The sequence below is a fragment of the Loxodonta africana genome, chromosome 1, assembly GCF_030014295.1.
Source record: "Loxodonta africana isolate mLoxAfr1 chromosome 1, mLoxAfr1.hap2, whole genome shotgun sequence".
In the NCBI taxonomy this organism is placed as follows: domain Eukaryota; kingdom Metazoa; phylum Chordata; class Mammalia; order Proboscidea; family Elephantidae; genus Loxodonta; species Loxodonta africana.
Window position 1 is genome coordinate 212,877,387 of NC_087342.1, and position 24,308 is coordinate 212,901,694.

The following is a 24,308-nucleotide window of genomic DNA, read 5'->3' on the forward strand; positions in this document are numbered from 1 at the left end:
CTGGCTGAAAGAGATTTCCAAGCAGGATCTTAAAGGGGCTGTGTGTTTTCTCCTTGCTGCTTATAGTAAAATGCAAGAGGATTGAGATGGACTTAAAAATTGATTGTGCAAAATGAAAACAAAACTCAAATATTTGAAAAATTCTGTTATACAAGTCTAAGTGGAGCTAGCAAGATGATGACTGGTTGTGTGATCTCGTCTTGGAGACCACTAGCACTTGCATCATGCCTGACCGACTGACCAAAGAGCAAATCGCAGAATTCAAAGATTTTTCACTATTTGACAAAGATGGTAATGGAACTATAAAACAAAGGAATTGGGGACTGTAATGAGATCTCTTGGGCAGAATACCACAGAAGTGAATTACAGGACATGATTAATGAAATAGAAGCTGATGGTAATAACACAGTTGACTTACCAGAATTTCTGACAATGATGGCAAGAAAAATAAAAGACACAGACAGTAAAGAAGAAATTAGAGAAGCACTCTGTGTGTTCAATAAAGATGGCAGTGGCTGTGTTAATGTAGCACAGAACTTCGCCACATGATGACAAATCTTGAGAGAAGTTAACAGATGAAGAGGTTGATGAAATGATCAGGGAAACAGATATTGATGGTGATGTTCAAGTAAGCTATGAAGAGTTTGTACAAATGATGACAGCAAAGTGAAGACACTGTACAGAATGTGTTAAATTTCTTGTACAAAAATTGTTTATTTGCTTTTTCTTTGTAGCTTATCTGTAAAAGGTTTCCCCCCTGCTGTTGAAATAATATGCATATATAGTAATTAGGGCTTCATTCCTCCATGTTTTCTTCCCTTATCTTACTGTCTTTGTCCTGAAACATTATTTTAGAAAATGGATCAAATAATATTTTGCATATCGCTTCCTCTGGGTACATCTAAGTGTCATGGATTGAATTGTGTCCCCCCAAAATATGTGTCAACTTGTTTAGGCCATGATTCCCAGTATTGTGTAGTTGTCCTCCATTTATGATTTTCCTGTGTGTTATAAATCATAATCTCTGCCTGTGGTTAAAGAGGATTAGGGTGGGATGTAACACCCTTCCTCAGGTCACATCCCTGATCCAATGTAAGAGAGTCTCCCTGGGGTGTGGCCTGCACCACCTGATAAAAGGAAACTGAAGCAAGCAGAGAGTTGGGGGGACCTCATACCACCAAGAAAGCAGTGCAGGGAGCAGAGTGCATCCTTTGGACCTGGGGTTCCTGGGCAGAGAAGCTCCTAGTCCAGGGGAAGATTGATGACAAGGACCTTCCTCCAGAGCCGACAGAGAGAGAAAGCCTTCCCCTGGAGCTGGCACCCTGAATTTGGACTTCCGGCCTACTAGACTGTGAGAAAATAAATTTCTCTTTGTTAAAGTCTTCCACTTGTGGTATTTCTGTTATAGCAGCACTAGACGACTAAGACAGTAAGCTCTTCTGCACATCTAAACTTAGATGGAGTTGGTAAAATGAGGGAATATCTGGGTTATGCCTTTTTTTAAAAATAGTTTTCTTTAGGAACCGTCAGCATGTTGTTATTGAAGTGTGGAGTTGTAACTCAGTGTGGACTATGGACAGTCAACAATACGTACTTAAAGTTGCACTATTGTAAAGTGGGTGTATTATTCAGGTACTTGTACATTATTTTTTTGTACTGTTGGCCTTATTCCAGAAACATTTTCTTTTATTTTTACTTGCTTTTTAAACTTTGTTTAGCCACTTAAAGAAAATCTGCTTATGGAACAATTTACCTCAAATCCATTCCAAGTTGTATATTTGTTTTCCGATAAAATTACAATTAAAAAAAAAAATCTGTTGTACAGATGGAGGGCACAAGTCCTAGAATTTTCACCAAGGATGTGGCTACACAATCTTTTGTTAAAGAGATTAAGCCTGTGACTGATGGATCTTACCAGCTACCACAGCAGAAGACCCATCAGCTTAGACTGAAGGGGACAGAGAAAGAATGAAAGGAAACAGGAAACAGGCCAAAGGGGCTACATGTGTTGTCCTCCAAGAAAAGAAGAGGACCACCCGTGGAGCAGCTCAGAGATCGGGAGAACTGTTGAAAGGAGCACAGTAAGCAGGACCTTCTTGGTTTCAAAGGATGGGGCCACGGCCTCCTAGGCTTCAAAGAGTCAGAGCTTCAGCTCAGTTCTGGAGTGTGGGGCTGCCATTAAGGTATGCTAGGGGGATTGGGCCACTGCCCAAATCTGAGGGGGCAAGGCTGCTATGCTCAAGCAGCAGACGAACGGGGCCTGCTGGGACCAAGGGGGTGGGGTTGCCACTCCGATGGACTAGGAAAATGGGGCCGCCTAAAGCTGAGGGAGCAGATTTCCTGTCCCAGTAGGCCTGGAAGGTGGAGCTGAAGCCCAGGGTTGACTGCCCTCCACCCAGAATCCAGAGGCTGTGGCCAACATCAAGAGTCTTGAGGGCAAGGCCCTTGCTCAGATGGTCCCAAAGAACAGAGGATTATTTTCAAGCCTTGAGAGCTAATGTAAATTGTTCTGCTGAAATTTGGACTTGCTTGGTGCCTGTTATCTCTTCTTTCCCTCCAATTCATTGCATTTGTAATGGAAATGTCTACCTTGTGCCTGTTCCACCATTATACTTTGGAAACTACTTGTATTCTAGATTTCACAGGTTGACAAATGAAGAGGGATTTTGCCCCAGGATGGAATATGCCCAAAGTCTCATCCATTTTTTTTTTAGATGATTCAGAAGACGAGATTTTGAACTTGGAGTTGATTTAAGACTTTTGGGGTGGTTGATGGGTAAATTGGAAACTCTGGTGGCATAGTGGTTAAGCGCTACAGCTGCTAACCAAGAGGTCGGCAGTTTGAATCCGCCAGGTGCTCCTTGGAAACTCTATCAGGCAATTCTACTCTGTCCTGTAGGGTCGCTATGAGTCAGAATCCACTTGACTGCAGTGAGTTTGGTTTTTTTTTTTTGATGGGGTGAATGTGTTTTGCATGTGGCAAGGACATGAATTTTTGGGAGCCAAAGGGTAGAATGCTATGGACTGAATTGCATTCCCTAAAAAATATGTGTTGAAATTCCTAACCTCTATGCCCGTGGTTATAATCCCACTTAGGAATGTATTTTCTTTGTTATGCTAACGAGATATAGGATTACTATGAGTCAGAATCCACTCGATGGCACTGGGCTTGGTTTTTTTTTTATGTTAACGAGACAAGATTAGTTACTGTAGGGTGTATCTTGAGTCAATCTCTTTTGAAATGTAAAAGAGATAAAACAAGCAAGGAAGCAGAGGAGAGATGGGGTAAGATAGATGCCAAGACACATGGAGATCTCCAAGGAACTGGGAAGGAGAAGCCGAATAGACATTCTTCCAGAAGACAGAAAGACTTTCCCTAGAGCTGCGCTCTGAATTTGAACTTCTAGCCTCCTAAACTGTGAGAAACTAAATTTGCTAAAGCCATCCAGTTGTGGTATTTGTTACAGCAGCACTAGACAAACTAAGACGATAGTTCAAAGCAAATGCAAAATTTAAAAGCTCTTATACATATTGCTAAACTGCCCTTCAGAAAGGCTGTAACAATTTTACCCTTCTACCAGCATTTTTTGAGAATTCCCAGTCTTCACCAATTTTTAAAAATTATAATTAAAAAAAAATTAGCATGAAAAAATTCTTAAAGTGGTTTAATTGTATTTCCCTGTTTAATAATGAAGTTAAAACTCTTTGTACTTCCCCGGAAGACAATTTAGTGAAATGGTTAAGAGGGGCTTCTTTGGACTCTGTTCACTTACTGGTGACCTTGGGTAAGTGCCTCAACTTCCGTATGACTGATTTACCAACTTTGATAATAACAGTATGTCATAGAGTCCATATGAAGATTAAAGATGGTAGCACATGAAAAGTGCCTAGAAAGTACCTGGCTACCGTAAATGCCTCATACATTACATGTTAGCTACCCTTATGTTCTCTGACATTTACATTTCTTTTTATATGAATTGCTTTTTTGTTTTCTTTGATTGGGAAAGTAGTTTGTTGTTGGGTTTTTTTTTTTTTTTTTTGTATTTGTTATAAAAATGTTAACCCATTACCTACCATATATTGCATTTTCCCTCCAATTTGTGGTTTGTCTTTAAATTTTGTCAAAGTGAGGAAATATTTAAATATCAGGAAATTCAGACAAACGGATAGGCTGGGTCTTTTTCCTGCCTCTCAGTCGTACTCCTAAGACAGTAACCTCCTTTGTTGTTTAGAAGGTCTGGTGTTGACCTTCTGCTTTCAGTAGTAGAACTTGTTATATTAAAAAATCAACATCATGGAATGAGACTTCTGCTTAATTTGTATAAATAATGATCATGGCAGATGAGAGAGCATGGTTAGTATTTTACCATGTTCCATTAATCATTAAATCCGTCTTAATAAATCACTTCAACTTTAGAGAAACTTTTGAGATTAAGCCATGAAGTGCTACTACTCCCCCCCACTTTTGTGTGCAAATTATATTACAGAATCTTTCCAGTCGCGAAGTCTCATGTAAGGGTAAAATGCTCAATATTTTGTCATATAGACATGTTACTAGAAGTGAAAACTTCTCACTTCATTGGAAAAAAATATGTATCTAGACATCATTATTTTGCTTTGCCAAGAAAGAGTGATCAGAAACACTTTTATAAAAATATGAAAATTCTGGTTGAGCTGCCAGCTTGTTTCAAAAACATTAAAAATAGGCAAATACTGCTGCTGCAGGGTGAGTAGATCAGAGTTTGTTACATTATTGCTACGAGGCTTGCGTGTATTTGAAATTTTCAATATACATTTTTTAAATACAGTTGTTAGGAAAATGCAAATCAAATCCACAATGGGGTACTACTTCATACCCACTAGGATGGCTATTATAAAAAAGAAGACAACTGAAAGTACCAAGCGTTGGCAAGGATATAGAAAAATTGAAATCCTTGTCCATTGCTGGTGGGAATGTAAAATGGTACAACTACTGTGGAAAACATTTCGGCAGTTCCTCAAAAAGTTAAACATAGAATTACCATAAAAAACCAAAGAACCAAACCCAGTGCCGTCAAGGCAATTCCGACTCATAGCGACCCTATAGAATTACCATATGACCTACCAATTCCACTCCTAGGTGTATATCCAAAAGAATTGAAAGCAGGAGCTCAGATACTTGTACACCAATGTTCATTGTAGCATTATTCACCACAGCCAACAAATGGAAACAACCCGAGTGACCATCAACAGAAGAATAAACAAAATATAATAGATACAAACAATAGAGTGTTAGTCGGCCACAAAGGGAAATGACGTTCTGATATATGCTGTAACATTGATGAACCTTGAAAACATCCTGTTAAGTGAAATAAGTCAGACACAAAAGGGTAAATATTGTATGATCCCACTTTATAAAATATCTGTAATTTTATTAGTGGTTACCAGGGGCTGAGGATAGGGAGCAACTGGGGACTTATTGCTAATGGGTACCGAATTTCTCTTTGGGGTGATGGAAAGTTTTGGAAATACATAGTGGTGATGTCTGTACTACATTGTGAATATAACTGATGTTAATTTGTTATATATATATTTTACCACAGTAAAATAAAATGGTTATCTTAATAGTGCTTACCACTAGGGAATGATACTGTACAGCTGAGCAACGGAATTTTAACTTACACATTTCTACTTCCTCATTGGATTTTTGCCTCTGTGTATTTTGTTGCTGTTTTACTTCAAGCATGTTTTCTTTAACATTTTTAAGAGAAAAAATGTAAGGCAATAAGGAAGCAGCCTATGATTTACATGGTAACTGCTGTAAAAGTTGCTGTTACGAAGATGACTGAAAGTACTCACTCCTGCTGAAATAGAAATCAGAATACTTGGGTGTTGGCCTCGAATCCTTGTAAGATGACTTACTAAAAATCCTTATCCTTGTGAGGCTTCTTGGTTTTACTTTTCATACGTCTGTTTTGATTTGCAATCACTGGAAAACAACGCGAGAAAAAGAGATTGCTGTCCAATGCAATCTAAAATTTTAAACTGCTGATTGAGTCCTGGGCATCTGTAGTATGGAACCGTGGATACCTACAGGCTTAAAATATGACTTTCTTCATGTCTACTGGTCATATAATTCCTTTGCATGTAAGCAAAAAGACATAGAGCATTGAGCTCTTTCAGTGTACTTACTACCTACACCTAGGGATAAAGAGAGTTGAAAGTGTTGAGCAGGACGTTTATCTTGAGCTTTGATCCCCTGAATGCAAATATTTGACTCTCACTAGAGAAATATAGGGTCGCTATGAGTCGGAATCAACTCCACGGCAAGGGGTTTGGCTTTTTTTGTTTGTTTGGAGGGATATAACCTCAGTATCTCTACTTGCAGGCAAAATGAAGGACAGGCTAGCAGAAATCCTGGAGCGTTCCAAGCACTATGACCAACAGTTCCCAGATGGGGATGATGACGATGACTCGCCCTACGTGGACATCGTGTTCGAGACGGATCACATCCTGGAGTCCTTGTACCGAGAAATCCAGGACCTTCAGAATGAAAACCGGCAGCTGATGGCCGACGTGAAGCGGCTGGGGAAGCAGAACACCCGCTTCCTCACTTCCATGCGGCGCCTCAGCAGCATCAAGCGTGACACCAACTCGATCGCCAAGGACATTAAGGCGCGGGGCCAGGCCATCCACCACAAGCTGCTCGCCCTGAAGGCGCAGAGCGAGGCGGCCGAGGCCCAGCACGGCGCGCACTCGGCCGTGGCGCGCATCTTCAGGGCGCAGTACAGCGCGCTCACCCGCGCCTTCCACCACGCCATGCACGAGTACAACCAGGCCGAGATGAAGCAGCGCGCCAACTGCAAGATCCGCATCCAGCGCCAGCTCGAGATCGTCGGCAAGGACGTCTTGGGCGACCAGATGGAGGAAATGTTGGAGCAGGGCAGGTGGGACGTTTTCTCCGAGAACCTGCTGGCTGACGTAAAGGGTGCGCGGGCGGCGCTCAGCGAGATTGAGAACCGCCACCAGGAGCTTCAGCGGCTGGAGAAGCGCATCCGCGACGTGCATGAGCTCTTCCTGCAGATGGCGGTGCTGGTGGAGGAGCAGTCTGAAACGCTGAACGTCATCGAGCAAAACGTGCTCAAGACCGTTGACTACACTGGTAAGGCCAAGGGAGAAGTGCGCAAGGCCTTGCAGTACAAGAAAAAGAACCCCTGTCGGACCGTGTGCTGCTTTTGCTGCCCCTGCCTCAAATAGCGGTCCGCGGAAGCTACCCCAGCTCTGGGAGCAGGCCGGAAGCACAAGGGGGAAAGCCTGCCAAAGGCAAGGCCCACAGGACTGCTTCTGACTTCAGTCTTGGGGGAGAGAAGACAGGTGAAGTTCAGGATTCCACGCGAGCTGTGCCTGGAAAGATGCTGATGCTGTCATTGTTTCTTCAGCAAGGACAAACTCCTGCTTAAGTTGCGTGAGGTGATCGGGTGACACATTTGCACTCTTGCCCTCTTAACGGAAGCCAAATAAGGAACTGACGTTTTGACCTCCTGTAGGCCAAGCATGTGTCCAAATCTAAAGAAAATTTAGGAGGAAGTCAGTTCCGCACCCCTAGTAGTGAGAACTCATTAGCAAAACATCAATTCCTGCACCCTGTGCTAAAGCTTCCTTGGAGTTCCTGGGTGGTGCGAACAGTTAACGCACTGGGCAGCTAACTGAAAGTGCTTACTGGTTGGAGGCTTCAGTCCACCAGAGGCACCTTGGAAGAAAGCCCTGGTCATCTACTTGTGAACAAGCAGCTTTTGAAAATCCTATAGAGCACAGTTCTAACCTGACAAACACCGGGTCGCCATGAGTCAGAATTGACTGGATGGCACCTGGCTTGGTTTTTTTTTTTTTTTTTTTTTTTAAAGCTTCCTTGGTTCTGTTCCATTTCTAGTGAAATTGAACACAAACAAATTGAATACAAACAAAATTCATCTTGTTTGTGTTGTGACTCCCAGCCTAAAGTATACCTTCTTTCTGCTTACTCCCTCCTCCCCTTTCTTTAATCACATTAAACCCTCATTATTTCCTCATCTCTTTCACTATTAATAATCTTCCACCAGAATATATTCTGGGATTTTTTTCCAAATATTTTTAAGCACTGAGTATTGAAAAAGCACTCCAGTTGAAGTATGTATCAGTCACATTTTATATATTTTTCATAGATAAAAAAATAATTTAAAATTGACCTTTTTACTTGTTTATTGTATATACACATATATGTGGAAGTGTAAGATACTAATATTCACTAATGCATGGCCATAATAACCATTTGGTTTCCTTTAATTTTGTAAGTGATAGATATCAAGAAAGATCGATACCTTTTTTTGGTTATTGGTATTGACTTGCTTGTTTTGAGCTTATCTCACTCCAGTTTTTGCATTTCCATAGTCCAGTTTGGGTTAAAACTTTATTTTGAACAACTCTGTGCTGGTTACGGTGGTAAAGACAGGTGTTGAAGGCTGAAAAGGTATAGAACTAGAGATCATAAAATCATGTTCTTGGAAATAGGACTTTTTCTTTATTGTGGACCATTCCTTTCATGTCTTGAAATGAGTCATTTAAAATAAAAGAATCCTGTTTTTCAAGAAGGCTTAATAAACATTACATTTTAAATATCCCTTATTTGTACATATGTGTCAGTGTCCTGACCATTTAAATCTCTTACTATTTCCATTCTTAAAAAATGTTTATTACTAGCTGTTTCATGCTACAACATTTGGATGGAACTCTTGAGTTAAGAAAAAAAACTTCAAACTGAAAGAATTCACATGAGGAAGCTTCCCTTTCTTTCCTGAGTTACCATAAAAAAAAAAAACATAGTTTACCAAAATCTTCAGGTCTTAGAAATTTGGTTTCCTTTGCAGACTTTGTAATGCTCTTGCCCATGTTTCCTGCCTTTTCTACTCATTATGTAAATAATCACGGAGTCTAACAGTCATACTCTCAGAGCCTTCAGAAGGTGAAATTTTAAAAGGAGTAGAAAGGAGAGTACGTCAACTCTCTGGGACTGAGTCACTGACTAACCTACTTATGACCATGAAAATCCAGACCTAATTTTAATTTCATGGCTAAATATGAGAAATTTGGAAACCAAGTCACACCAGATTCTTCTCAGATTTCTTTCGCAGCAAACTCCAGGGATATGTTTCAACTTTGACTTCATTCCCTTTCCCAAAAAAAGAAAAGTCTTCACAAAGCTACATTGCCATATCTTTCATGGTAGAAAGATGTTATTAGAGACCGTCAGTTAGTTGCAGCAACAGTTCATGAATCTGACTTGTTTAAATACATAAAGCATGTTCTTTGCTTGTTGTTAGGTGCCACCGAGTCGGTTCTGACTCATACCGATGCTGTATACAACAGAATAAAACACTGCCCAGTCCTGCGCTATCCTCACAATTGTTATGCTTGAGCCCACTGTTGCAGGCACTGTGTCAGTCCATCTCGTTGAGGGTCTTCCCCTTTTTTGCTGACCCTGTACTTGACCAAGCATGATGTCCTTCTCCAGGGACTGGTTCCTCCTGTTAACATGTCCAAAGTATGTAAGACAAAAGTCTCGCCATCCTTGCTTCTAAGGAGCATTCTGGCTGTATTTTTTCCAGTTCATTCTTCTGGCAGCCCATGGTATATTCAGTGTTCTTCACCAACACCATAATTCAAATGCATCAATTCTTCAATCTTCCTTATTTACTGTCCAGCTTTCACATGCATGTGAGGCAATCGAAAATACCATGGCTTGGGTCAGGTGCACCTTGGTCCTAAAGGTGACATCTTTGCTTTTTAACACTTTAAAGAGGTCTTTTGCAGCAGATTTGCCCAATGCAGTGTGTTGTTTGATTTCTTGACTGCTGCTTCCTTGGGTGTTGATTGTGGATCCAAGTAAAATGAAATCCTTGACAACTTCAATCTTTTCTCCATTTATCATGGTTTTGCTTATTGGTCCAGTGGTGAGCATTTTTGCTTTCCTTATGTTGAGGTGTAATCCATACTGAAGGCTATAGTCTTTGATCTTCATCCGTAAGTGCTTCAAGTCCTCTGCACTTTCAGAAAACAAGGTTGTGTCATCTGCATAACACAGGTTGTTAATGAGACTTCCTCCAATCCCGATGCTGCGTTACTATATAGTCCAGCTTCTTGAAAGCTTCTTTGCTTAGACTCATTCTTAAAAGTAAATGAGTGTGCAGGCTCTGTATATTCCTTAATTTCCCACATTTTAAACTGAGAATTAGGTCAAAACAAAACTGTACTTTGTGTACTGTTACCCGATTAGGGTCCGTGCCCTGGAGCAGTCGAGCCAATGAAACATACTCCAAGTCAGAAAGATTAAGGAGATGTGTATATCACCAGGGACTCAGCAGCAACACAGGCTGTCTCTGTGGAGTCCCAAAGAGCAGTTTTACATTAGAGCTTACAAGGGTTACAAGTGTCTTTGTAGTCCCCTGCCAGACATTTCTTTATTAGGCTAAAGACATACATATCTGATACCTGGGCTCCAACTTTCCTGTGGGGGTTGTATGCCACAGGTAGTCCCGCCAGAACAAAAGATTATTTGCATCGGTTTAAAACAGAGAACAAAGTCATTAACATTTGGTCAAAACAAAGTCACTAACACAGGTATGTGAGGAGGCAGGCAGAGGAAGAACAACTGATAGGTTTATCATGGCCTTAGTTATGATAAGCTCTCAGTTGCCCGTTTTGAAAAAGAAAACATGCTGGGTGGTATTGGGGTCACATGTACTAATTAGCAAACTCTTGTCTATGAGAGGGCAAGAATTTTTTTCCTGCTTTTTCTCAACCATATAATGTGGCATAGTGGTTAAGAGCAGAGATTCTAGACCCCCTTGCTAGGTTTAAACCCTGACTCTGCCACATGCTAGCTGTATGATGTGGGCAAGCTACTTAACGTAATATCTCTGTGCCTCAGTTCCCTCATCTATGTTGTTATTGTTAGTTGCTGTTGAGTGGCCCTGACTCATGGTGACGTTATGTATAGCAGAACAAAATATAGCCTGATCCTGTGCCATCCTCATAATGGTTGTATGTTTCAGTCCACTGTTGCAGCTACTGCTTTCACTGACCCTCCACCTGACCAGACATGATGCCCGTTTCTAGCAATTGGTCTTTCCTGATGATGTTTCCAAAGTAAGGAGGACAAAGTCTTGCCATCTTTGCTTCTAAGAAGCATTCTGGCTCCTCATCTAATGCCGATAATAGCACCCACCTCACAGTTATGAGACATAAATGATTATATAAACGCACTTAAAACTGTGTCTGGCACGTGCAAAGTGCTATGATCATTACTGTTATTTCATAGCTTTCTCTTAGGCTGAGAGAGCTCTTTGTGACCCGAGTAAATTAACAGTTATTAAGTTCTGAGGAAAAATAAATGTTTATCCTGTGAATAGAATAGTCTTTAATAAAACTGAATAAAGAAACCAAGAGCACATCTTCTTTGGTAGGGCTAACCTTTGCTAAGGTTGTTTCTGTCTTTTTCTACATTGATGAAACTGTTTTCACCATGGCATTTCTATTCCTTCTTACATCCAAAGATTTTCTGAAGAAGAAATGTTCCGCTCAAAAAAAAAAACCAGAGTTAAGCAGGCAGTAGCTTTTCTGCTCAATGAGTTAATTTGGCAAGTGCTTTCACTTGGGGTGTTTCCCAGCCTGTGAGTCAGAAAGGCCTAGAGGAATTTGGGGAATCTAGAGGGAATTCTGGCCAGGTCACAAAAAAGCTAAAGGAAAAGTCATCAGCTGACTTTTCCCACATCCTGCCCTACCCTCCAAAGCCCTTCCTGGTGCTGGCTGCCATGACAAAAAATGGATGGAATGCTGGCTTTTTTCCTTTGGAAAGGGTACTCCAGTGCTACTGTGAGACACGGTAGAGCAGACTTCACCTCGTTCCACAATGCTCAACTGGCAAACTCCAAAAGGTGACTTGGGCAAGGGAAGGACTCGTGTCACATCTGGGTCAGGGCTTAAATTTGGGTCGAGGCTTAAGTATCATTTAGTGTACAAAAGGAAAGAACCAATCACAAAGAACAACAGATCTTTCAGGGGCTGAAGACAGAAATCTTTTAAAAGTATTTTATCACATACAGTGACTGCTTCCGACTAGTCAAATACCCAGCATTACAGCCACAGTAACAGATTATACTTGGCGACAGCTCTGGAAATATAAGTAAGAAAGGGGCTCACCTAAGATGCATTGGTATCCAGTATGAGTTAGAATTTTTTATAAGCCTATCAATAATTTTAAAATGTTTGAACAGTGACATCATGGGAATAAATTTATAGCCTCCCAAAATAACTACTTGGATGAAGAACAGAACTCTTTTTGTACCAATACCTTTATTTTTATTTAAAAACTGCCCCAATGCTTTATATTTGCAAACCATTTGCAAATATTATGTAGACTCTAAAGTTCTGTCTAGACAGGAAATTAACCAAAGACTATGCACAACCTAAAAATACTAAAATAGGGTAGTAACAAAATAGGGTCTTGGTTTTTATGTATAAACTCATCCATTCTACTTTCTACCATCAGCCATATTTCTGTTTCTCTCTTTGAAATATGCAAAGTATCTCCACCTGGAGCATGCAATTCACTCAACTTGTAATCAAGATGATAGTTTGGAATGCCCAGTTGTAATAAGAGTAACAGTTGATTTGCTTTTGTTTGATAGGAGAACTGAAAGTAATTGCAATTAATAAAATGGGGCTGTTGGAAATGGAAAATGAATAGGATCTAGAATGTAACTTCATCATCATATAGATATTGAGCTTCTTTATTATCAGCACATGTTATAAAGAATGGGTAAGATGTCCTCATACACAGGAAGCTTTTGTTGTAAAGACTGCATATTTACTGGTAAGAAATGAGGCTTTCTAAATTAATGTCCTTGGTGAGACTACCTGTTGTTGTTAAATACTATCGAGTCGATTCTGACTCATGGCAATGCCAAGTGTGCAGAGTAGGACTGCATTTCCTAGGATTTTCAAGACTGTGACCTTTTGGAAGCAGATTGCCGGTCCTTACTTCCAAGGCACCTCTGAATGGGTCTGAACCACCAACAAACCCACTGATATCCTGAAAAGTGAGGCATGAGAGACAAGTCCTCAACACTACGAGTTTTATATTTTTTATTTTAAAAGTATATTTTATGCCCTATTTTAAGTACCATAGTTTTACTCAAATAACGCACGCCTTTTACATTTGTTTGCCAACCGCTCCCTCCCTTCACGAGGTATTTTCATAAGTGCTGCTATGCTGGCTTTTTTTTTTTTTTACATGCTGCTATAAAAAAAATTAGCGTAGCACACTGAAGAAATACCTCTCGGGAGGAGGGAGTGGTTGGCAAACAAATGTAGGAGGCACATATTACTGTGTAAAAATATGGTATCCTTAGCCACTTTTTGAACTTCTTCCATTTTTCTTAATCTATACCTTTATGCAACCAACTCTTTATACATATCCACCCCTCTGTATCTCAGCATCCTGCGTCACCAGGGCCCCATAATGTTCTATAATGACTGAAAAGTAACAGTGCATGCAAAATTAGATACACACATTAAAGCTTTTATCCCTCTATTTTCACAGAGTCCCAGATATTTGCAAGCAATCTGTTTACTTATCCCAAATCAGAAAAGCACTGAAAGACATTTTGCAGGAACATACGTGTAATGCATATGTCTCTATGTTAGGATCTTTGTACTTTCCCATGCATGCGGTGTCAGAAGTTATGTGCCCCTTTTACCCAACACCTCCTGCAGGCTTTATGGCATCCACAGTTGGGATTTGCTCTGAATAACCATAAATCCATTATGGAACAAGGCAAGGAAGGAAGGAAAGAATGAATAAAGATCCACAAACACAATACCAAAGCTCACTGGCTGAAAAGCTGAGCAGGGCTTCAGTTTTCTATTTTGTGGGTGGATGGTACTCACATCTGTTCTATACTCATCTTTCTTTTCCTTCAGTTTCCTTGTTTTGTCTACTGTGTGGGTGGGCTTTTACAACTTGCCTTACTTAACTCTTCACTATAATATTGTAATCAGAATTTTGTTATAAAAAATATCAATAAACATTTGAATTCTTGCTTGGCTCAAACATACCTACTATTGTGAGGATGGTGCAGGACCAAGCAACGTTTTGTTCTGTTATACATAAGGTCACTATGAGTCAGGGCCAACTTGACGGCACCTAACAACAACCACAGTTTCTGTTCAACTCCTTCCTTTGACCTACAACCTGACTTCTGTTTGTCTGCAAGTTTTTTTTTTTTTTTTTTTTTTTCTGGCTGTCCTTTTCACCCTGACCGTCAACTTATATACACTTGTGAGCACTAATCTGGATCTGACTACACTTTCCCTGATCTCAGCATAGTCCTTATTATTCTACTTCTGGCTGCTTACACCATACCCTTGACCAATAGTTATCCCATCCCGTAATGGTTACACGTCAATCAGGTAGAAAGTGATCACAAGATAGGGCAATGGGAGGAGCATGGAGTGGTAGGTTCTATAGCTCTTGAAGCTATTTACTATTCTAGATCTGTACCTGAGCACTGGCTTTTTAGCTGAGACTTGGGCCTGCATGTCCAACTGCCTATCAAACATCTGCAATTAGAGGTCTCACTGGTGCGTCAAAAGCTATAGAACCCACCATCTTCCACTACCAGCCCATGCTCCTCCCATTTCCTTATCTTGTGATCACTTTCTACCTGATTGACTAAACCAGCACCCTGGCAGCAGCCTCCTCCCTCTCTCCCACCGAGACTTTCCTGGATGGAATTCATCCCTTTCCTTCACTTCCCTGCCATCTCCCTAGGTCGGACAATTGTCCTCTCTTGCCTTGATAACTTCAGGAGCTTCTGTTGGTCTCTGGCCTCTAGTCTTGTCCTTCCCCATCCAATCTCTAGATATTATAGTCACAGTGCTTTTTTAAAATGCAAGTCTGATCATGTCATTCATCTGCTTAAACGTCTTTGAGAGCTACTGCTGTTGGGATAAAATCCCAACCCCTTGTGATATGTCTAAGGCTCTGTAAGATCCAGGCCTTGCCTACTCCTTCAGCCTTACCCCTGCCATTTTCCCTTGCAGGCTGTCTTCTTGCTCAGCTCGAGGATTCCTGCAGGCTGTTTCTCTGACTGGGCCACTTACCTGGTCTTGCCTCCTGTGTTGATCCAGGTCCTCTGAGAAGCAACTCCAAAAGGAATGAAATGAGCCACGATTTTATTAGGGAAAATGCCTGTGAGAGGAAAATAGGGAGGGAGGGAGAGAGAGATGTGTAGTGAGTTGGAGGGAATTCGGGGCTGATCAAGAGAAAAGATGGCACTATTAGACAGCGATAGCTGCCCAAGCTATTTACTAGGGCCATGGCATTGACAGCCACATGTAGTGGGCTGTCCCCCACAGCAGGAGGTAAGCAACATGGGGTACAGGAAGCCACCATGGGAGGCGGGCACAAAAATCCAGGGAAGGGGAAAAGGGGAAAGCTTACATGTCCCTAGCTGATGTCCTTCTCCAGCAAGGGTTGGAGGAGTCTCTCAGGTGAGAGAGCTTCCAGGCGGCAGCACCTTAGTGTCTTTATGATGACAGGGTTTTCTCTTACCTAGGGCTGCCAGATGTTGGGGGTGGTTTCACAAGATAGGTAAAGTAGACAGATTCTATGAGGTTAAAAATCTGCTTATTTGTGCTATTTTAAAAACAATTGCATATATATAAATTTCAGTTTGGTGCCAGTGGGCTTTTTTGGGCTAACAGGCTCAACTTGCTAAGAGGAAGTAAACCACTTGGGACCAATACACAGAGGCCACCTCTGGCTCATTTATATCACAAGGAGGAAGGCTAAGTGGAAATGCTAGACTGCTGTGCTGCCTAAAATGGCCAGGTGAGGCCATTGGGAAGTCCTTAAAGCCAAAGCTGGCTGTCAGAAGTATCCCGTGTCTCCCAGAAACGGGCCTGCCATGTACAAGTACCCCTCCTGCGCTTAGTCGCTGGCTGGGGGAGGGGGAACATGGAAGGCTTGGGTTGGGTAGAAGCATGGAGGTGGACTGTAGAGCGCTGCAGAGGATGCCCTCCTCAATTTCTCCTTGCAGCTGGAGCTTGGCGAGGCGTCTTCTTAGGGGCACCAATGTCCCCCTCTTCACTAAGCTCCATGTGGTTTCTCTACTAGAGTGCTTTTTGATTTTTGAGGGCAACCGCTGGCATCTTAATTGTTGATGGATCTTAGCATAGTACCTTTTATGTAACAGGTACCAGAATGCTTGTGTTCCTAATGCAGAAATAGAGTTAGAATTTATTTTCTGTTGTAACAGTGACCCTGTATACTTTTTGGGAAGTGTTTCTGTTACAGCATAGAGCACAACCTCCTATCTCCCCTTAAGGACAGGATGGCCCACAGATGGCATGACGGGCAGGGTCCTGGAAGCAGGGGTGGGACTCGATGAGGGGGGGGGATTGAAGAGAAAGCTACTTGGGGAGAAGTAGATCATCCAAACGAATGGTCAATCTGAAAATGGTAGAGCACAGAGAGAATGAAGGTTTGAGCCACAGGGAATAAAGGCAGAGTAAGGGCATATATGTGTGTGGGTGTGCAGGCTTACTCAAACAGAGGCCGGGATTGGATACTGTAAGGCAAAACCTGGAAGAAAAACCACATTAGAGGCACAGATTCAAGCTTGGAAGCAAAGTGGTAAATGCAAGTTTTACCTGGAAAGGATGTTTTTTCTTTTTCCAGTCATATAAAATGAAGATTAAAAAAAAAAAATTTTTTTTTTTGGAGACTTCTGGCCAACATGGCCCATAGACAGAAGCACTACACCGTCTCTCCACACCAAAGACCCGAAAAACTAAGTAAAACAGAGACGAATGTCATTCCTGGAACCCAAAGTGTCAAATGAAGAGATAACACAGCCAAACACCAAATGGAATAAGAAACTGACAGAGGACTGAGAGTGAGGAGAGATACTTGCTGAGGTTCCTTATCAGCTAATGCAGCACGGGTTCGCCATCTTGGACTCCTGTTGGAGACTGGCTGATAGGGAGTACCGGAAAGCAGCTTCACAGAGCTCCCAGCAGGAGACAGTAACCAGCTAGACATGTTTTCCCACCACCCCCCACCCTCTTCCTGCTTCTCTACCTCAAAGCTTCCTGGCTGGCTGCAGGGACTCGGCTGGCCAGGAAGGGCAGCATCCGTGCCACTTGGATTCGCCTCACCCACATTGCAGATCAGCAGACAGGAGTACAGGAAAACAGCTTCGTGAAGTTTTCAGCAGGAGACAGAGCACCCAGTAACAAGCAATATATGCTTTCCTAACTCCCACCTTTTTCCCCTCACTCTTTGGCCTCCTCTGCTTCCTGCAAGCTGCAGTTTCTTGGCCAGGAGGCAACTGGTTCTGCCCAGGGATTCTCGGATTCACCCCATCCACACTGGCTGGGTCCCTGAGCTGGTGTAGCTTCTTTCCATCTCTTTTGGTTTCATCTCTGCCTCCCACCTGCCCCCCTCCTCCTTTCTCTTAAACACCTGGCTCTGTGTGCCATCTGTTGCTTCTTCTTGAAAGGCTGTGAAGCCTCACTCAACTGGAGATCCACTGCCCCAGCCGGCAACACCATGCTGGTGGGACCCCTGGGTTTTTTTTTTTTTTTTGGTTGTTTTGTTTTGCATTGTGCTGCTTTGTTTATTTTCTTCCTCCTTTCACACTTGGGAGTCCCTTCTAGCTGGGCTGCACTGCACAGTCTAGGAGCCACTCCCCCAATCTGCGCAGCTGGTAGGCAGGATCTCTGGGGGCATTTCTTTTCATTTTTTTCTCTCTTTCTTTTTCTTTTTCCCTTCTCTCTTTTTCCTTTTCTGTCTTTCTTCACTTCTCAGTTCTCATCTGTCTATACTTAGCTTCTTTGCCAGTCTCCTGAATACCTGGTGCTATGTGACATCTATACCCCCCCATCCAGGCTATACTCCCTGGTCTTCTCGGCTGCACTGGTGGGACCCCTGGGGGATTTTCTTTTCTACTTTTATTTTTTTGTATCCAAATTTTTATCTAGTTATTTATTTATTAATTTTTTTGCTTCTCTCCATTTCTCAGGCTCTCATCTCTCCACTCCAACAGTAAGTTCCCTTTGCACTCTTCTTTTTGGGGTGTGTGTGTGTGTGTTTCCTTCATTTTTGGCTCATGTTTCTTTCTCCTCTTTCCCATACCAATACTAGCTCTATACATCACAACCTCACCCCTTTCCTGCCTACCTGCACTGTGAGCTGAACATCACACCTCTGAGCAGCACAGACACAGACTACCGGAACCTGCCTGGCACTGATTTCTGGCCTGCCTGGTTGGCCCTAGTACATGCCACAGACAACCCATCCCAGCCCCTCCCCTTCAGCTGGACCTGTCCTGCTGTACCATAGCTGAGTGACTGGCCCCGCCCATTGGACAAGGAGTTGAAAACTATCGTGACTACAGATGAGCAAACAACAAAGAACCCACAGCCCACCTGCTCAGACATAACCAAATAAAACAAAAAAACAGGCCAAAACAAACAAACCTACTAGAAACGAAAAAAATAACTACTGAATGTTTTGAAGACAGCAGACAATATTAAAACATATTTAAAAAAGCAGGAGAGGATGGTTCCAGTAGGCGTCAAAAATAGAACACTTGACTTTCCAGTAGAAGAAAAGGCACTAGAACTACCTGACAGGGAATTCAAATCTCTAATATTCAGAGCTATCCAAGAGTTGAAGTTAAAGCAAAAAACAGACAAAAATGAAGAAAAAATAGACAAATTTATGGAAAAGCCAGACAAATTCAGGAAAATGCAGACAAAAAAATGAAAGAACTCAGAAAGATAATACAGGGATAAAATGCCAAAATAAATTCACAGCTAGAAATCATACAAAAACAATTAGAAATCCAAAAGATAAACAACAAGATTTCAGAAATGGACAGTGTCATAGAAGAGCTGAAGAGCAGGTTTGAAATGATGGGTGACAGGACAGTGAAACTGAAGACAAACACTTGGATACAGGTCTGAGGAAAAATCAGAAAAAAAGAACAAAGAAAAAAATAGGAAACCCTGAGGATTATGTGGAATACAATCAAAAGCAAAAATTTATGAGTGATCGGAGTTCCAGAACAGGGAGAGAAAATGGAAAACACAGAGAGGATCATTGAAGAATTGCTGACAGAAAACTTCCCTAATATCATGAATGATGAAAAGTTGACCATCCAAGAAGCTCAGTGAACCCCATATAGGATAGACCCCAAAAGAAAGACACTAAGGCATACCATAATCACACTCGCTAAAATCAAAGACAAAGCAAAAATCCTGCGAGCAGCTCGAGAAAAACAAAAAGTCAGATACAGAGTAGAAACAATAAGACTAAGCTCTGATTATTCAGCAGAAACCATGCAGGCAAGAAGGCAATGGGATGATATATGTAAAACTTGAAAGAAAAACATTGTCAACCAAGAATAATATATCCTGCAAAACTGTTGTTCAAATATGATGGTGAAATTAGGACATTTCCAGATAAACAAAAATTAAGGGAATATGTAAAAACCAAACCTAAAAGAATTATTAAAGGGAGTCCATCGGTCTGAGAACAAACAACATCAGACCACAGCCTGAGTCTAGGACACAAAATTGTACCAGCCAGATACCAACATAGGAAATGAACTCTCAAGGACTATCCAAAACCAAAAGAATTGCAACAGGGAACCAGAGAGGTTAATCTGACAACAACATCAGAATAGTAAAAGAGGGAATAAATGGTGTAGGCATAGAACTTTCTAATGGAGAAGAAGGCAAGGCCATACCAAGTAATAATATACTGGTTCAAACCTAGGAAGATAAGGGTAAATTTCAAGGTACCACAAAGAAAGTTAAACATACCCATCAAAATAAAGAAGAAAAACATAAAGTCTCAATAAAAATAAAATCTACAAAAACAAAAGAAATCCACAGACAAAGGGAACTCAGCATAGGAGAGTAAGAGGAACAAAGAAAACAGCACCACAAAAAAGAAAAATAAAAAAAAGGCACTACAAAATGACATCAATAAACTCACACCTATCAGTAATTACACAAAATGGAAATGGGCTAAATGCACTCATAAAGAGACAGAGTGACAGAATGGATTAAAAAACAGGATCTATCAATATGCTGTCTACAAGAGACACACCTTAGAAACAAAGATGCAAATGTATTAAAAATCAAAGGATGGAAAAAAAACATGTCAAGCAAATAACTACCAAAAAAGAGCAGTAGTGGCACTACTAATCTCAGATAAAATAGACTTTAAAAAAAATCTACCATAAAAGACAAAGAAAGGCACTATATAACAATTAAAGGGACAATCCCTCATGAAGACTTAACCATAATAGACATCTAAGAATCCAATGAAAGGGCTCCAAAATACATAAAACAAACTCTAACAGCACTGAAAAGAGAAATAGACAGTTCCGCAATAATAGTTGGAGACTTCAACACACCACTCTCAGTAAAGGACAGAACATCTAGAAAGAAGCTCAACAAAGATACAGAAGAGCTAAAGAACACAATCAGCCAACTTGATCTCATAGGCATATATAGAACACTCCACCCAACAAGCTGCAAAGCACACATTCTTGTCCAACGCACATGGAACATTCTCCAGAATAGACCACATCTTAGGCCACAGAGCAACCCTCAACAAAATCCAAAACATTGGGATAATACAAAGTATCTTCTCTGACCAAAATGCCATCAAAGTAGAAATTAACAAGAGGAAGAGTAAGTGAAAAAAATCAATTACATGGAAACTGAATAACACCCTGCTTAAAAAACCACCAATAATAGAAGAAATTGGAGATCCTAGAATCCTAGAATCAAACAAGAATGAAAACACATCATACCAAAACCTTTGGGACACAGCAAAGGCAGTCCTCAGAGGTCAATATATAGCAATAGAGGCACACATCGAAAAAGAAGAAAGGGACAAAATCAAAACATTAGCTACACAACTTGAACAAATAGGAAGAGAACAGCAAAATTAGCCCACGGCCACCAGAATAAAGGAAATAATAAAGATCAGAGCAGAATAAATGAAATAGAGAATAGAAAAACAATAGAAAGAATCAACAAAACCAAAAGTTAGTTCTTTGAAAGGATCAACAAAATCGACAAACCACTGGCCAAACTGACAAAAGAAAAACAGGAGAGGATGCAAATAGCCTAAATAAGAAATGAAATGGGGGACATTACAGCAGACCCAACTGAAATAAAAAGGATCATAACAGAGTATTATGAAAAACTATGCTCCAACAAATTTGAAAACCTAGAGGAAATGGAGAAATTTCTAGAAACACACTACCTTCCCAAACTAACACAAAATGATGTTGAAAATCTGAACAAACTCATAATGAGAGGGGATCAAAAAGGTAATAAAAAAAAAACTCTCAGCAAAAAAAAGCCCTGGCCCAGATGGCTTTACTGGAGAATTCTACCAAACATTGAGAGAAGAGCTTACACCAGTACTACTCAAACTATTTCAGAATATAGAAAAGGAAGGGATACTTCCAAATTCATTCTATGAAGCCAGCATAACCCTGACACCAAAATGAGTCAAAGACACCACAAAAAAATAAAATTCCAGACCAATATCTCTCATGAATATAGATGCAAAAATTCTCAACAAAATTCTAGCCATAGAATTCAGCAGCATATCAAAAAAATAATTATAATACACTATGTCCAAGTAGGATTAATACCAGGTATGCAAGGATGGCTCAACATTAGGAAATCAATCAACATAACCCACCACATAAATAAAAAGAAAGAAAAGAATCACATTATCATCTCGATCAATGCAAAAAAGGCATTTGACAAAGTTCAACACCCATTCCTGATAAAAACTCTCAATAAAATAGGTATAGAAGGAAAATTTCTCAACATAATAAAGGGCATATATGCAAAACCAAAGGCCAACATCATTTTTAATGGAGAGAGGCTGAAAACATTCCCCCTGAGAACAAGAACAAGACAATGATGCCCTTTATCACCACTCCTATTTAACACTGTGTTGGAAGTCCTAGCTAGAGTGATAAGGCCAGAAACAGAAATAAAGGGCATCCAAATTGGTAATGAAGAAGTTAAACTGTCCCTATTTGCAGATGATATACTATACAAAGAAAACCCAAAAGACTCTACCAGAAAATTATTGGAGCTAATAGAAAAGTCAGCAGATTAGAAGGATACAAGATAAACACGAAAATCAGCTGGATTCCTATATACCAATAAAGAGAACAATGAAAAGGAAATCAGGAAAACAATACCATTTATAATAGCCCCTAAAAAAATAAAAATCTAACCAGGGATGTAAAAGATCTATACAAAGAAAACTACAAAACATTACTGGAAGAAACCAAAAGAGACGTACATAAATGGAAAACATACCATGTTCATGGATAGGTAGACTCAACATTGTGAAAATGACAATTCTACCCAAAACGATTTACAAATACAATGCAATACTGATCCAAATACCAACAACATTCTCTGAAGAGATGGAAAAACCTATCATTAACTTTATATGGAAAGGGAAGAAGCCCCAGATAAGTAAAGCACTATTGAAGAAGAAGAAGAAAGTAGGAGGACTCTCACTGCCTGACCTCAGAACCCACTATACAGCTACGTAGTCAAAACAGCCTGGTACTGGTACAACAACAGATGCATTGACCAATGGAACAGAACTGAGAACCCAAATGTAAATCCATCCACCTATGGTCACCTAATCTTCGACGAGGGCCCAAAATCCATCGATGGGGAAAAGATGGTCTTTTTAACAAATGGTGCTGGCAAAACTGGATGTCCATCTGCAAAAAAAGTGAAAACAGGACCCATACCTCACACCATATACAAAAACTAACTCAAAATGGACCTAAATATAAAGCCAAAAACCATGCAGTTCATAGAAGAAAAAATAGGATCAATGCTAGAGGCCCTAATACACAGCATTAACAAGATACAAACCACAACCAACAACACACAAGCTCCAGAAGATAAGCTAGATAACTGGAATCTTCTAAAAATTAAACTCCTATGCTCATCCAAAGATTTCACCAAAAAGGCAAAAAGAGAACCGACAGACTGGGAAAAATTTTTTGGCTATTACAAATCAGACAAAGGTCTAATCTCTAAAATATACAAGAAAATCCAGCACCTCTACAACAAAAAGACAAATAATCCAATTAAAAAATGGGCAAATGAAATGGACACTTCACCAAAGAAGACATTCAAGCGGCCAACGGACACATGAGGAAATGCTCACAATCTCTAGCCATTAAAGAAATGCAAATCAAAACCACAACGTGACACCATCCTACACTGGCATTACTAGCACAAATCAATAAAACAAGAAATAACAAATGTTGGAGAGGCTGTGGGGAGATCCGAACTCTTATGCATTACTGGTGGGAATGAAAAATGATAAAACCATTTTGGAAAACAATATGGTGCTTCCTTATAAAGCTAGAAATAGAAATACTATATGATCCAGCAATCCCACTCCTAAAGAAATAAGGGTTGTCACACGTACAGACATATGCACACCCATGTTCACTGCAGCATTGTTCATAATAGCAAAAAATGGAAACAACCTAGATGAAACAGATGAATGGATAAACAAACTATGGTACATACAGAATGGAGTATTGTCCAACGATAAAGAACAAAGATAAATCTGTGAAGCATCTCATAACATGGATGAATCTGGAGGGCATTATGTTGAGTGAAATAAGTCAATCACAAAAGTACAAATATTGTATGAGATCACTACTGTAAATACTCATGAAAAGGTTTACATACAAAAAGAAACAATCTTTGATGGTTACGAGGGAGAAAAGGGGTGGGGATGGAAAAACATATAACAGACAATACATAAGTGGAAATTTTGGTGAAGGGTAAGACAGTACACAATACTGGGGAAGCCAGAACAACCTGTACAAGGCAAGGTCATGGTAGCTTCATAGACACATCCAAACTCCCTGAGGGGCTGAATTGCTCAGCCAAGGGCTGTGGGGACCATGATCTCTGGGAATATATAACTCAACTGGCATAACATAGTTTATAAAGAAAATGTTCTACATTCTACTTTGGTGAGTAGCGTCTGGGGTCTTAAAAGCCTGTGAGTGGCCATCTAGGATACTCCACTGGTCTCACCCCTTCAGGAGCAAGGAAGAATGAAGAAAACAAAAGATACAGGGGAAAGATTAGTCCAAAGGACAAATGGACCACATCTGCCACGGCCTCATGCA

At 40.6% G+C, this 24,308-nt stretch overlaps 1 protein-coding gene and 1 pseudogene across 8 annotated transcripts in view; both read left to right on the forward strand.

Moving 5' to 3' along the window:
• LOC135232466 (calmodulin-1-like) overlaps positions 1–6,357 on the forward strand; it is a 29,737-nt pseudogene extending 23,380 nt beyond the window's left edge.
• Positions 1–23,881, forward strand: part of STX11 (syntaxin 11) — a 93,471-nt gene extending 69,590 nt beyond the window's left edge. For 6 of the 8 annotated variants that reach the window (XM_023551503.2, XM_064291769.1, XM_064291798.1 and 3 more), the window contains one exon: positions 6,368–23,881. In XM_023551503.2, coding sequence (XP_023407271.2) covers positions 6,368–7,236 — 869 coding nt within the window. In that variant the 3' untranslated portion in view covers positions 7,237–23,881. The remainder of the gene's footprint in view (positions 1–6,367) is intronic. The other 2 variants (XR_010323074.1, XR_010323070.1) reach the window with 2 other exon arrangements.
• Positions 23,882–24,308: the final 427 nt, after the last annotated feature.